Source organism: Botrytis deweyae (assembly GCF_014898535.1).
Source record: "Botrytis deweyae strain B1 chromosome Unknown BDEW_001, whole genome shotgun sequence".
In the NCBI taxonomy this organism is placed as follows: domain Eukaryota; kingdom Fungi; phylum Ascomycota; class Leotiomycetes; order Helotiales; family Sclerotiniaceae; genus Botrytis; species Botrytis deweyae.
The window spans coordinates 429,933-441,683 of NW_024066208.1; the positions used below are offsets into that span (position 1 = coordinate 429,933).

Genomic DNA, 11,751 nt, shown 5'->3' on the forward strand with positions numbered 1-11,751 from the left:
ATCTACCTATTAAGCTCACATAAAGTCCTTGGACTCATTCTCGAATCTGCGGCAAAGAACTCGGGTGGATTTCTCCCTTCTTACTTGTTGAACATGTGGCTACGCAAAGCTCATATGCCGAGATGTGTGGTGCCATCTACCCTGACTGCCAGACACTTTCGTCCTAACAATGTGTCAATTTCCTTACGTCGAGGCATTACCAGGAAGTTCTCACAGACCTGCAAAGCAATGTCCAGCAGTGAATCGCCAATAAGAGCTGAGCCAACTAGAGTCGAGAATAATACTCAGAGTCTGAACAACTTTGATTCCGCTCATGCGTCGCATCCTCAGAATACTGCGGAAACTGAAACGAACATGGGAATCTACCGAGTAGTCAAGGATTCGAGTCCCGATATAGTAACTGAGAAGAGGATGGAGGATACTAGCGGGGGCATACAGCAGGAATCTGACGCACACCTCGGAATGTTCACAAAGTTCTTAAATCGACTTGAGGGTGATGGATATACGGCATTTAAAGAACCTTCACCCTACAATGCCGCGACGCAACTGATCACTACATTGGAAACAAAACCCAATCCCATCTCCACACAGATTGTGCCCGAAGTTGACGCCATAGGCGAGGAACAAGTCCAGGTTTTCGCAAACAGTCTGCCACGCAATAAAGATTTTCTCGGGGAACCCCAGAAGCCGGCTGCCGAAAAGGCCAACGGCTACCAAGGACACGAGACAGCCAATACCAGTCCGACGGCCAGTCAAGATATGGAGATGCCACGCAGAATCGATCAAACCATCACCATTTGTCTACATCTAGACGAAAAAGTCACGAAAGAGTTGGACAGAACGGTGGCTAAATACTCTCAGTACACTCCAATCATGAACAATGGTCGGGCGAACGTTGCAGTTATAAAGGGCCTGCCAGTGCAAAATTGGAGGCAATACCAAGTCTTCATGCGATTTCTACAATTTTGGAGGCCTCCTTTTAACGTGGGACGAGTAAAGCCTGCCATGACACGCTTGGGGCGCTACTGGGAAGTTTACTGGCAAATAGAGGATATTCCCGAAATCTCAACCATCCGTCAAACTTTCCGTCGGGTATTAGAGGACGATCTTCCACATTACAACTTTGCCCCTGACGCTCTTTGGGAAGCGAGAGCCGTACTCGCTCGAGGTCTCAGTCGAACTCAAGCACGAGAAGTTGTGGATTCAATCAACATAGCACATCCAGATGGGATTGACCTAGGTATGATCACGCGGTGTGTTTTGGTTCATACGATTTTCAGTTATAGCAAAGTTCGCACAACCGTCACTCAATCTCCGGAATTTCCCTTGATGGGTGTAGGGTCGGATCAATTATCTCACGACGCCAATGAGCACACAGAAATCAAAATCTTGTGGAATCGCTTGATGTCACACATTGATACCATATTCTTCAAGGCCAGCAAGTCAAGTAAGTTTTACAAGACGGCGCCTAGCAGAAGACCACTGGAATGAAATCTTGTTCTAACATTGAAGTAATGAATTGATATCCCCGCGATGAGATGCATTTGTCTTGAATTCTATCGAAATTAACGTTACTCGCCTAGCGCTAGCATTCAATAGGATTTCAAAAACGCTCGGGTTAATCGAGACCATGATTTACGCTGAATCTTGGACATTCATGGCAATGTAAAATCCTGATTTAAAGCTAGACAGAGATATGGGATTGTGATCTTGGATTCGGGATTTCTTTTCAAAAATTTATATCTCATAAAAGATTGAAAAGGTATAGGTTTAAGGTATAGATGATGACCAGCAGAAAATTGTCCCAGCACAAGAAAAAGGTATCACCCATATGAATAAGAATATTGAACTAGTCCATAGTTCTATCGTGCTGATACATCCACGATGGACATTCTTCTCCCAGAACTGCTGTGGCTAGGTGACTATTTCTCTCATTTGGATGCCACTATGCATCAGTACAATGACCCTATGCCAAAAACGTGCAAAAGTGGTAACTTTGTGTTTCCTTTCCTCTTTGTTCGGGTGCAGTAGGACGGCAACAATTGGCGGCTAGTGTCTATTTTCAAACCCAAACACCTCTTTGTTCTCCAATAGTAAAATCTACAGCTTCGAGGTATTTGATTTCTTTTCAACATTTATACAATTGCGATGCGGGAATCATGGAGCCAGAAAACGCCACAAGATTTGAAAGAAGACATTCCGAACAATCAGATCATGATGATGAACAAGTCCGAGAATCCTATAAGATAGTTGTTCAAGAGAGGGATGACCTAAGACAATATGTTAGTGAGCTTGAGGAACAAGTGCTGCCTCGCTTCGATGTGAATGGCACAAATTTGGCTGAGGTATTTGTTACGCAAAAAAATAAATATCTTGAGCGGGTGATATCTCTCGAAGGCGCCATCGTTGAAGTCGAAGCTACGCAGTCTTATGAAATCCAGAGAGCGCAGCGAGAAAAGACTGAGCTACAGCATCAGTACGATGAGCTGTATCAAAAAACATTTGGACAAAATGGATACAGAGACCGACTGGAAAGTGCGCATGTTGCGCTCGAATTGGCGAATGATCCTCAACCTCCCGATGTTGTGGAACTTATCAGACAATTAGCGCATGCAAAGAAAGAGAGGGATGAATTTGATCACGAGGCACGTAGGCTGGGAGCATGGGCGGAAGAGCTAAAACTTAATTGGAATGCTTCAATGGACGATGTTGAAAAACTAAGGAAGCAAAATGAAGAGTTGACAAATCTACAAGATAGTTCGGTTGCTTTGCAGGAAGCCAACAAGGAGATTGAGCGACTACGGGGAGTAAAGGAAATAGAGGATTCTTACCGCGTTGAGGCGTCAAAGCGAGAAGTTTTACGACTACAAGAAGAGAAGATTGCGTGGGAAGAAGACCGAAGGATGTTGGAGGGTCGCGCTGCGGAATTATCGCTAACAATACGGACCCTGGAGGATATGTTGGCTGCTTCAGAGGCTCAGAAATCGTCTGATGTAGAAATGTCTGATGTAGGCGACAATGAATCGGTACGCTCATCAGGATCGGAGATCCTCGGAGATGCTGTCTGGAGACAATGGTCGGAGAGGCTATGGAATCACATTCAAGCCAAGCCCCAAGCAGTAGAAGGTCTCTTTCGTCTAGCTGCAGCAAATTTGTATCGACCCGGGGGTGCACTACCAGATGTAAACCCGGGGGCAGAGAGTTCAAGTCAACAATTCCCAGGTGTAACTTGGGTCAAAGAATTGATTGACTTGGTTTGTCATCGACCAGTCGCTTCATTAGTTGAAGAAAGCACTTGGAGAGAATGGGCAAATGAAGTAAATGATTTTGTTTTAAATGTACCTCCTGAGATATCTGTATTGTATCGGTTGGCTGGAGAAGGACAACAATTAGCAGGCGCAGAATGGATTCGTCAACTCATTGCATTTGCTACCCAATTACCTTCCCACTCGGAGCATCCACGTACTCTTAAAGAATATCAGCTCAACGCCGAGATCAAAGAAGCTAGAGCCCGAATCGAAGAGCTCGAAAGAGGCGAGGCGGATAGAGATGAAGCAGTTGGTCATACTCAATTTCTGAATGCCACTAAGCTGGCACTCGAACAGGAACTTGAAGCAGCCAACAAGAAAATCGCGGATAAGGAGCAGGAGATAGACGGAATAACGGGTCAATTTGAAGATGAGATAGAACAATTGAACAGGAGTCTCAAGAACTCATATGAGCAGAAAAATCTTTTCAAAGGCTTATACGAAAAAGGGAAGAAAGCTTGGGAGGAAAATGATGAAATTAAAAAATTGCAAAGGGATCTCGAAATGGCATACGAAAGGGGGAATCATTTTGTACAGCTGTACGAGAGAGGAAAGGCACTTTCGGATGAGCACGAGGATGTCTGGAAGCAGAAGTTTGATAAGGAAGTCGCGGGCGCGGATAAGCATGCAGCTGGTTTGGTCGAGGAAGCAGAGACATTACAGGGAAGATTAAATGGAGCGCATGGTGTCATCGCCCAATTAGAAAATGAAGTCGCAAGGTTGCGAAGCCAACTCACTGAGAGGGACGCGGTCGGTAGCGGCTCAGGTCCAGGTATAGCTGTTACTGCGCCCCCCGAAGGCCCTGAAAGCACATCCTCACATCGCACTCTCTCAACCTCAAGTCATACTCTCTCAGAGGAAGAAGAATCTGCATCCGAGGAGCTCAAAATTGCAAAGACGGATCTCTATAACACGCTTGAAGAAGTAGAAGAACTTAAACTTAAGCTCGGATTTGCAGATCGTGCACACAAGGATATGAAGGAGGAATTTGAGAGGAAAATTAATACTCTTGAGAATAATGCGAAGGAGGAGGTTACGGAAAAGGAGAGGATCGAGGAGAAATTGAGGATTGCGGAAGAGAGGTTGCAGAGGCGAGTTGAAGGCGAGATCCGGAGGTTGGAGAGGGAGGGGCTGTTGGATGCGGTGGTGGGGGAGGGGAACCTAACAGGGAAAGGCAGAAAAGCTGCGCCCGGAGCACTGAAACCTAAAACCAAAGTGCCAGATGATGAAGAGCTTGAAAGTCCTCCGATCACACCGCTCGAAAGTCCTTTGGAGAGTCCGGATATTTTGATGAAGGACGATCATGAGTATATTGATCCAAAGGAGAAGAAGGGTAAGGCTAAGAAAAAGAAAGTTCAAGCTGAGGAGTTGTCGGAAGCTGGAAGTGAGGGGGCAACCCCAACGAGGAGGAGTACGAGAGAGACGAGGAATAAGCAGCCGGTGTATAAGGTGCAGCCTCTAAAAGTACTTTTAGGAAGGAGGAAGAGTTCAGCTGGGAATAAGAGGAAGACTGAGGAGAAGGTCGAGGGAGGTGGAGTAGCTGAAGGTGATGTAGGAAATGAAGAGTTGGGCGATGCTAACGACCGGGAGAGGGGTAAAATCAAGAGGAGGGGAAGTAAAATGGTATAAATTGCGGTTTTGGTTATTTAAAGTTTTGAATGGCAGTTACCTGTACTCAATGTTCATGCAAGTTGAGTTTTTACTACAAAAACAAACTATCGTGAATAGCAAAATGATCAAGTGATAGATATCAGATGTTGCTAGCACGAAAATGTTATTCGACGATGAAACAAGTCCACTATCGGCAATCCAGGCTACGACAATAAAAAAAATATCTATTGTCCGTCTCGATCTCCGTATCTAAATGCATCTGGAAAATTATAATCTCTCAATTCCACGCCCGAAAATTTCTCCTAGCCTCAGACAAGAAACAAAGAGCTATCCATATAATAGTGAGCTTCAACAAGCAAATTACCATCATGAACACTCGACGACCGATAAAATTCAAATACATGGGGTAGAAAGGTAGAAAGGTAGAAAGGTACAGCGAAAAAAGCACCACAACCCGGAGATACCATTCGTGGTTGATGAGATTACAGGTGTAATAAAAACTGGGATATAGATCTCCGGAATATAATTCCTCATCTTGGTAATGAAATTTGACAGATGACAATACGACAGATGGTCGACAATCGACAATCAAAATACATTTCCGTTATCAAAAAATTCACAATCTCTTCGTTTTGTTACTCAGAAGTTAGAACTGACGATTCATACCGTAAAACTGTAGACCGAATTATCCAGCTAGGTGACCGCGTTTTTCCTCTTCAAATTTTGGACAGGCACGCACTCGCCATGGTTGATCATCGCTATTGATCTCTGGTTGTTTGTGGAGAGGATGGAGAGGGGGATGAGGGCGGTATTTATATAGATAGGTACCTAAGGTACCTTATTCGATTGATTCAATGGGGGTATCGTGATCAACCTTATGCAGAGTTTCTACATGCACTCTTGATATGGATTGGAACTACAGTGAATACCTAGTAATCTTATCTTACCCCTCTTGAGACTTTCTGCAATTTCAGGAGTATAAAATCCCCCATGCGTATGGTATATTCAAGAACCAATACGCCGCGTGATCCAGTATGGAGCGAATGCAAGGTTGTCGGTGTTTGGGGGATACCTATAGGTAGGTAGGTTACTTTCTTCTTCTGGGCGAGTAAATTGTGGATATGCCTGGTAGTATCATGCTTGTATAGGTTCCTAGGTATGTTATTGAATCATACTTCCTGGTTTCGTTGTCGAAAATCTTATTCTTATGTTTAATCATGCGGTGATTAGTGATTAGTGATATTGATAGACTATGAAGAAGGATCGATAACTCTAATAAGTGAGATATTTGACAATGGAAGATAACTCGTATTTGTATGCGAGCGAATCAAAATTCATGCTCACGTGAAGTTCTGTGTAGCTGTGATTGAATCGGTGTTGGCAAAAGCCTCGATCAAATGCATGGACAGAATATCGCATCACTTTTGGGATTCAATGATTTAATAGAGTGTTGAGAGGCATTTATACTTCATGAGAGAGTTAATCCAATGTTCTTGCTCGCCTGGAAAAGTGGAGCGGGAAGTGTTTGAAAAGTATATTTTATTCACTCTTCAGAAGTAGCCAATGACAACCACTGATAGCAAAGCTAATAAAGTAACTAGTACATATTGTTAATCGCTTGAGTGTTTGAGATAATCTCACTTTCGGAATAAGATGTGCAACAAAACTCTCAAAAACAAAATCAGGCCAATCAAATCGTCAAAGTGGGGTGGTTTGCGAGGATGAGGCGATGAGCAAGTTGAATATCAATATCTATCCCCCATATCCTCAGACCTAGGTAAAAACATGCAATCCTCCCCTTAAACCTCCAAGGTCCCCTCCATAACCTTAACCGCCTCTCCACTCAATACCACCTTTTCGATCTCCTGCCCATCCTCCTTCGTCTTCACATCTACAAAAATTTCATTCCTCCTCCCCATCTCCACTCCCTGCTCAAACTTAAATTTCATTTCCTTCGCTCCCTTCACCTCCTCGTTCCTCGTCAAATAACAAGCCAACGCACAACTAGCACTTCCCGTCCCCGAATCTTCTTCCGATTCAAACATTCTCGTTCGATATCTTTTCCTCCCCTGCTCATCCCCAACATGCACGTAATACATAGTCGAACACAAACCATTTCTCCACCCATCATCTAAGTTTTCCGTATTATACGAACTGGGGTTTAGATTTTTGGTTTCCACCGCTCGTGCTAGATGTTCCAGGGAAGGAAGATTCACGAGCACGAACGTCATTCCGTTGACGATCGAGACAATAGGAGATTGCGTTTCTTCTCCTGTATCAAAGTCTCTAAACGGATATGTTTTCTCATGTAGATGCACATTATGCGGTATTTCCGCCCTGGCCACTTTTCCATCCCCATCAAGCGTGATTGGGATTCTCCCAGCCTTGGTGATTAAAGCCTCTACACTCTTCAGTCCCAAATAATTGAGTACGAAGAATGTGGTTCCAATAGTAGGATGACCAGCAAAAGGAATCTCGGCAGAAGTCGTGAAAATATCGACTACGAGTTCCTTTGGATTTGAATCTTTCGATTCGGGGAGATGGAGAAAAACGACTTCGGAAAGATTGAATTCTTTGGCGATTTGCAATTTTTGGGTTTGTGAAAGGGTGCTGGGTGACTGGGGACGGATGACGGCAAGAGCGTTACCCAGATAACGGGTTTGAGTGAAGACATCGAGGTTGGTGAATGGAATATGCATCTCGAAGTGATGAGGTTTTTGCTTCGGGATAGAGACTATAAAGATTGGGCTGAATCAAATGCAACGTGGGTATGCTCCGATCCGAGACTTTGTAAAAGTCAGAAAAAATTTCAGCAAGATGAGGAGTTTCAACAGAAAGCAATAAAGTGATTGTATGACCAGACCTTGAATCGCAAGATTCCAGGTACTTATAGTGAGCTGGATGTAGAAGCACGTTATGACTGTTCCCACCTGAGATATCAATTCTGACTCATATATCTCCGCTTGTAAGATGCTCGACTCCGAGTCCGGATTTGGATAAAGCTAATATTGTACGCTTTACGCGTTCTGATTTCTAATCTATTCCAATGAAATTTATGAATGTCAGTATAACGTCAAGATGGACGATAGATAGCCTTTGAAGTTGATCAGAATCAAGGCGGGGTAGTCGGTGCTGCAGAGCACGTGATTTTAAAAGAAGCTTAAGGGCGTGAATGACATGCCGACGATTTTTGCATGCCAGCAAGAAGCCAAAGTAAAGTTTGGGTTCACCTGGTACGTTTTATCAAGAGTTGCAGAGTATGAAAGGCACCAGTTGATATTATTAGTGAAGCCATGCGGGAAGGCTACACAAACTACCTAATTAGCATACCATATCAAGTTAGAATTTTGCATCAAAGCTCACTCACTATTTCTGACAATTTTGTGCATATGAAGACAATACTAGAAGAACAACCCATCATGCTTTTTATATTATCTATGTAAACCCCTGAAACTAAACAACCAATCAAAAACACCAGGTATCACATCGCATTATATCCCTAGTCCATATCCAAACAAACTTAAACAATCTTTTCAGGTTGAGTCTCATGCGCAATGCCCTCATGACTCGAGTGACCACTCTTTTGGGCTCCAGCAGTGTATCTAGCCAAAGCAGGGTCATAATTAGGAGTTCCTGGAACTTCACCAGCCAACTCTTCGAGAGTCTTTCTCTTGGTCTCGGGAATGAGGAAAGTGGTAAACAATCCCAATAACATGAACAATGCAAAAATTTGCATAACATGATTTAACCATGGGCTGGCTGCAGCGCCAGTAGCGCCTGGAGCAGCACCTTTTGTTCGGAGTGGTCCGAAAACAACTTGTGCAATAATAGCTCCTATCTTTCCGGAAGCAGCAGAGATACCGTGAGATGTAGATCTGTAGCGTGTAGGGAAACATTCACCTGGTACGATGAAAGTGGTAGAGTTAGGACCGAAGTTGAAGAAGAATTGGGCGATGACGTAAAGGGCTAGAAGGGCATGACCGGAAAGTTTGTTATAAGCGAACCCGATGATGATGAAGAGAATGGTAAGAATGGTGAAGCCCATAAATTGGATCGGCTTGCGGCCGAGAGTATCGATTGTAGCGACAGAGACCCAGTATCCAGGAATAGCACCGGCACAGACGAGAATAAGGTTACCAACGGCAGTTTTGTAGAAAACTTCATACATGTTATGACCACCAGACCAGCCAATAGCGGAGAGAATGACGGAGTTGTTGAGACCGAGACCATAGTAGGCGACATCAAGAAAAAACCATGAACCTGCTGTACCGAGGAGGACCTTGCCGAATCTCCATTGTTTGTAATGGGCGATAAAGTCTGACCAGCTGGCCTTGGGGATCTCGAGTTCTTGAGCAGCTTGATTGTTGGTGGTAGCGCGAGTGATCTCATCTGGTTCACCATGGCTCTTTCCATGCTTGTAGGCTTGTACATCCTCGGTAGCTTGTTCAACATCACGGGCAACATCAAAGGTGTATCGAGGTGTTTCGGGAATGGTCAAACGATAGTAGAGAGCAATGCAACCTGGGACGGCACCGAAACCGCTAGTATCCATTAGCATTGTATTATACCAAAAAGAGCAGATAAACTTACATGATAACACGCCACATCTTGTCAACGGCAAGTTGACAAACGCCAGTGCAAGTTGAGGCCTTTGATCCAGTCAAAAGGGACTCTTTGAAACCTACGGTGACAATCAAAGCAATGATGGCAGCAGTAAATTGTCCAATACCTTGCATGGCGAATACCGCGTTCATCATAGCTCCTCTCCATTTAGTGGTTGCGAATTCGGAAGTGATAACACTTGACAAAGGATAGTCTCCACCAATACCGATACCCTAGAATATGTAAGTATGTGAAAGCAAAGAAAATTAAAACAGGTGCTAGCTTACCATCAATACACGCCAGAAGATGAATAGACCGACAATAGATACAGCGTGGGACGGAGAAGAAAGAGCTTGAGCGAGAGTAGCAAAGATGATAATCATCAACTCAAGACCATACATCTTCTTACGACCGACAACATCTGCAAGCCATCCGAAACCAAGTTGACCAATAACAGTTCCACCGGAAGTGGCAACCTTGATAGCAGTATCACTGGTTGTTGGAATCGAACCCTTTGAGACACTGTTCTGGAAAAATGCTATACCCAACATAGAGGTGACCAAATTGATGGCAAAGATCTGTGACAATCATCAGCGATGTCTTTCTCCAGTGTAGTGATTACATGTACTTACATCGTAGGAATCGGTAAAGAAACCAATGCCTGCGACAACACAGGCACGGACGTGATACCATCCGAATGGAGCTCTATCGATCTCGGCAAGAGCAAGACGTCTTCGCTCATTGGCGTCTGTAATATGGGCGAAGTCATTGTTGAAGTTGTGGAAGGCAGAATTTCCGCCTACGGTGGTATGTATGGCAGGGGCAGGGGCAACCATTGCGACGAATTGAAGGAATAGTACCTTTGCAACGAAGTTTGAGGTGAGGGTTTGGTGCGAGTGCTTGACTGAGGAAAGAAAGACTTTGGCAAAAAGGAAACGAGGTATCCTTATATTCCTTCTTGCAAGGTGGGATTCCAATTGTTGCTTACTTCCGAAAATTGAATTTTAACATGAAATCCATGGTGGATTCTATTAGGCAAGGAGCTCCGAGTCCAAAGTCTGGGCATCCCAAAATGACATTGACTGATTCTAGTAAAAGTCCCAGTTCCCGGGTCGCCAAGATTGTATTTTCAGCAGTGAATAAATATCCAGGCTACTCAATTGGGGTTATTGGGCTGGCGACCCCGAGCGAAGCGCAGAACCAACTTTGTGGCTTCAGATTTTGCCATTATGTAGCATGTAGATGTCTGACTTTTGAGATTTTTGGCGCCGTTGACGATCTATTCAAGCAATAGAGTTCAGCCTCTGAAGGCTGTAAATGGTCGATGACCTTTTGGCGATTCTAGACGGGCAGACGGGGAAGTCAAAGAGACCCGGGACCCTTTAGGTGATGTCCGAATTTAGTGCAGGATCCATTTGCAACCTTATGTTGACGCCAAGCCCGTTCATTCGTTGAAACCAATCAACTTCCCCAGATGTACCACGCAGCTTCTGAATGTGCTGAATTCATTGGTCGAGTATCGTTTCCAAAAGTTCAGACTTTGATGCCTGCCTGCTTTAAGATGATATGCTCTCCAAAATCATTTCAAATTCACATCCCAAGGGCTCCAAATTTGGAAAGTGCAAACACGTGGAGCGATGAATCAACCAGAATTAGAAACCCTCCATAACATATTGCTTTCCTGGGGTCTGCAGTCTGCAAGCTGCAGTCTATAGCTTCGTATAATAGGGCACCAGCGGGGAGTATTGCTATCCTCGTGGCACGAAACAAACCTTTCCTGTACATCAACATCCCCTTACTGCAATATTGCACGCGACATGGCTCAAAGATAACAGGTACGTGCCTTTCATTTAGCCAATATTGAGTGGCTAAAGATCTTGTTCCAGTGAAGCTTTTTTGCTTGTAATGCGAAGATTCAACAGAAGTTGTTGGCAATAATTGACATGTTCTTGGCTGAAGTTGTGGATATCCAATGAAAGTTGGGGAAATAACAACGTGCTCGAAGATTCAGCGGAGATCAGAACTAAAAACGCCTTGAGTACGCTAACCCAACCTTGGAGTTCTGGCCCGACAGCCACCAACAGACTAATGAGTTTCACAGGCACGAAATAATTCAATATACCAGGTAAAGTGTACAATCTTATCTAACTTATCGACTTTCCGGTATCTTATCGACGCCTCCCACTGGAAAAGAAAATTCTTGAGTTTCCTCGGCCACACGTGTCAAACG

General features: G+C 44.2%; 4 protein-coding genes across 4 annotated transcripts; 2 read left to right on the forward strand and 2 right to left on the reverse strand.

Annotated features, from left to right (window-relative positions):
- Positions 1-93: 93 nt before the first annotated feature.
- EAE98_000149 (uncharacterized protein) lies at positions 94-1,513 on the forward strand (the record flags this gene model as incomplete). The annotated part of the gene is made up of 1 exon (XM_038947767.1): positions 94-1,513. One exon carries the CDS (start codon positions 94-96, stop codon positions 1,489-1,491), a length of 1,398 nt encoding a protein of 465 aa, XP_038815444.1. The 3' UTR covers positions 1,492-1,513.
- A 646-nt stretch (positions 1,514-2,159) lies between these two features.
- On the forward strand, positions 2,160-4,937 carry EAE98_000150 (uncharacterized protein; the record flags this gene model as incomplete). The annotated part of the gene is made up of 1 exon (XM_038947768.1): positions 2,160-4,937. The coding sequence occupies one exon, from the start codon at positions 2,160-2,162 to the stop codon at positions 4,935-4,937; it is 2,778 nt and encodes a 925-aa protein (XP_038815445.1).
- A 1,781-nt stretch (positions 4,938-6,718) lies between these two features.
- EAE98_000151 (uncharacterized protein) lies at positions 6,719-7,618 on the reverse strand (the record flags this gene model as incomplete). The annotated part of the gene is made up of 1 exon (XM_038947769.1): positions 6,719-7,618. One exon carries the CDS (start codon positions 7,616-7,618, stop codon positions 6,719-6,721), a length of 900 nt encoding a protein of 299 aa, XP_038815446.1.
- Positions 7,619-8,439: 821 nt separating this feature from the next.
- On the reverse strand, positions 8,440-10,357 carry EAE98_000152 (uncharacterized protein; the record flags this gene model as incomplete). The annotated part of the gene is made up of 4 exons (XM_038947770.1): positions 8,440-9,460; positions 9,510-9,754; positions 9,809-10,099; positions 10,154-10,357. The coding sequence occupies 4 exons, from the start codon at positions 10,355-10,357 to the stop codon at positions 8,440-8,442; spliced, it is 1,761 nt and encodes a 586-aa protein (XP_038815447.1).
- Between the last annotated feature and the right edge of the window lie 1,394 nt (positions 10,358-11,751).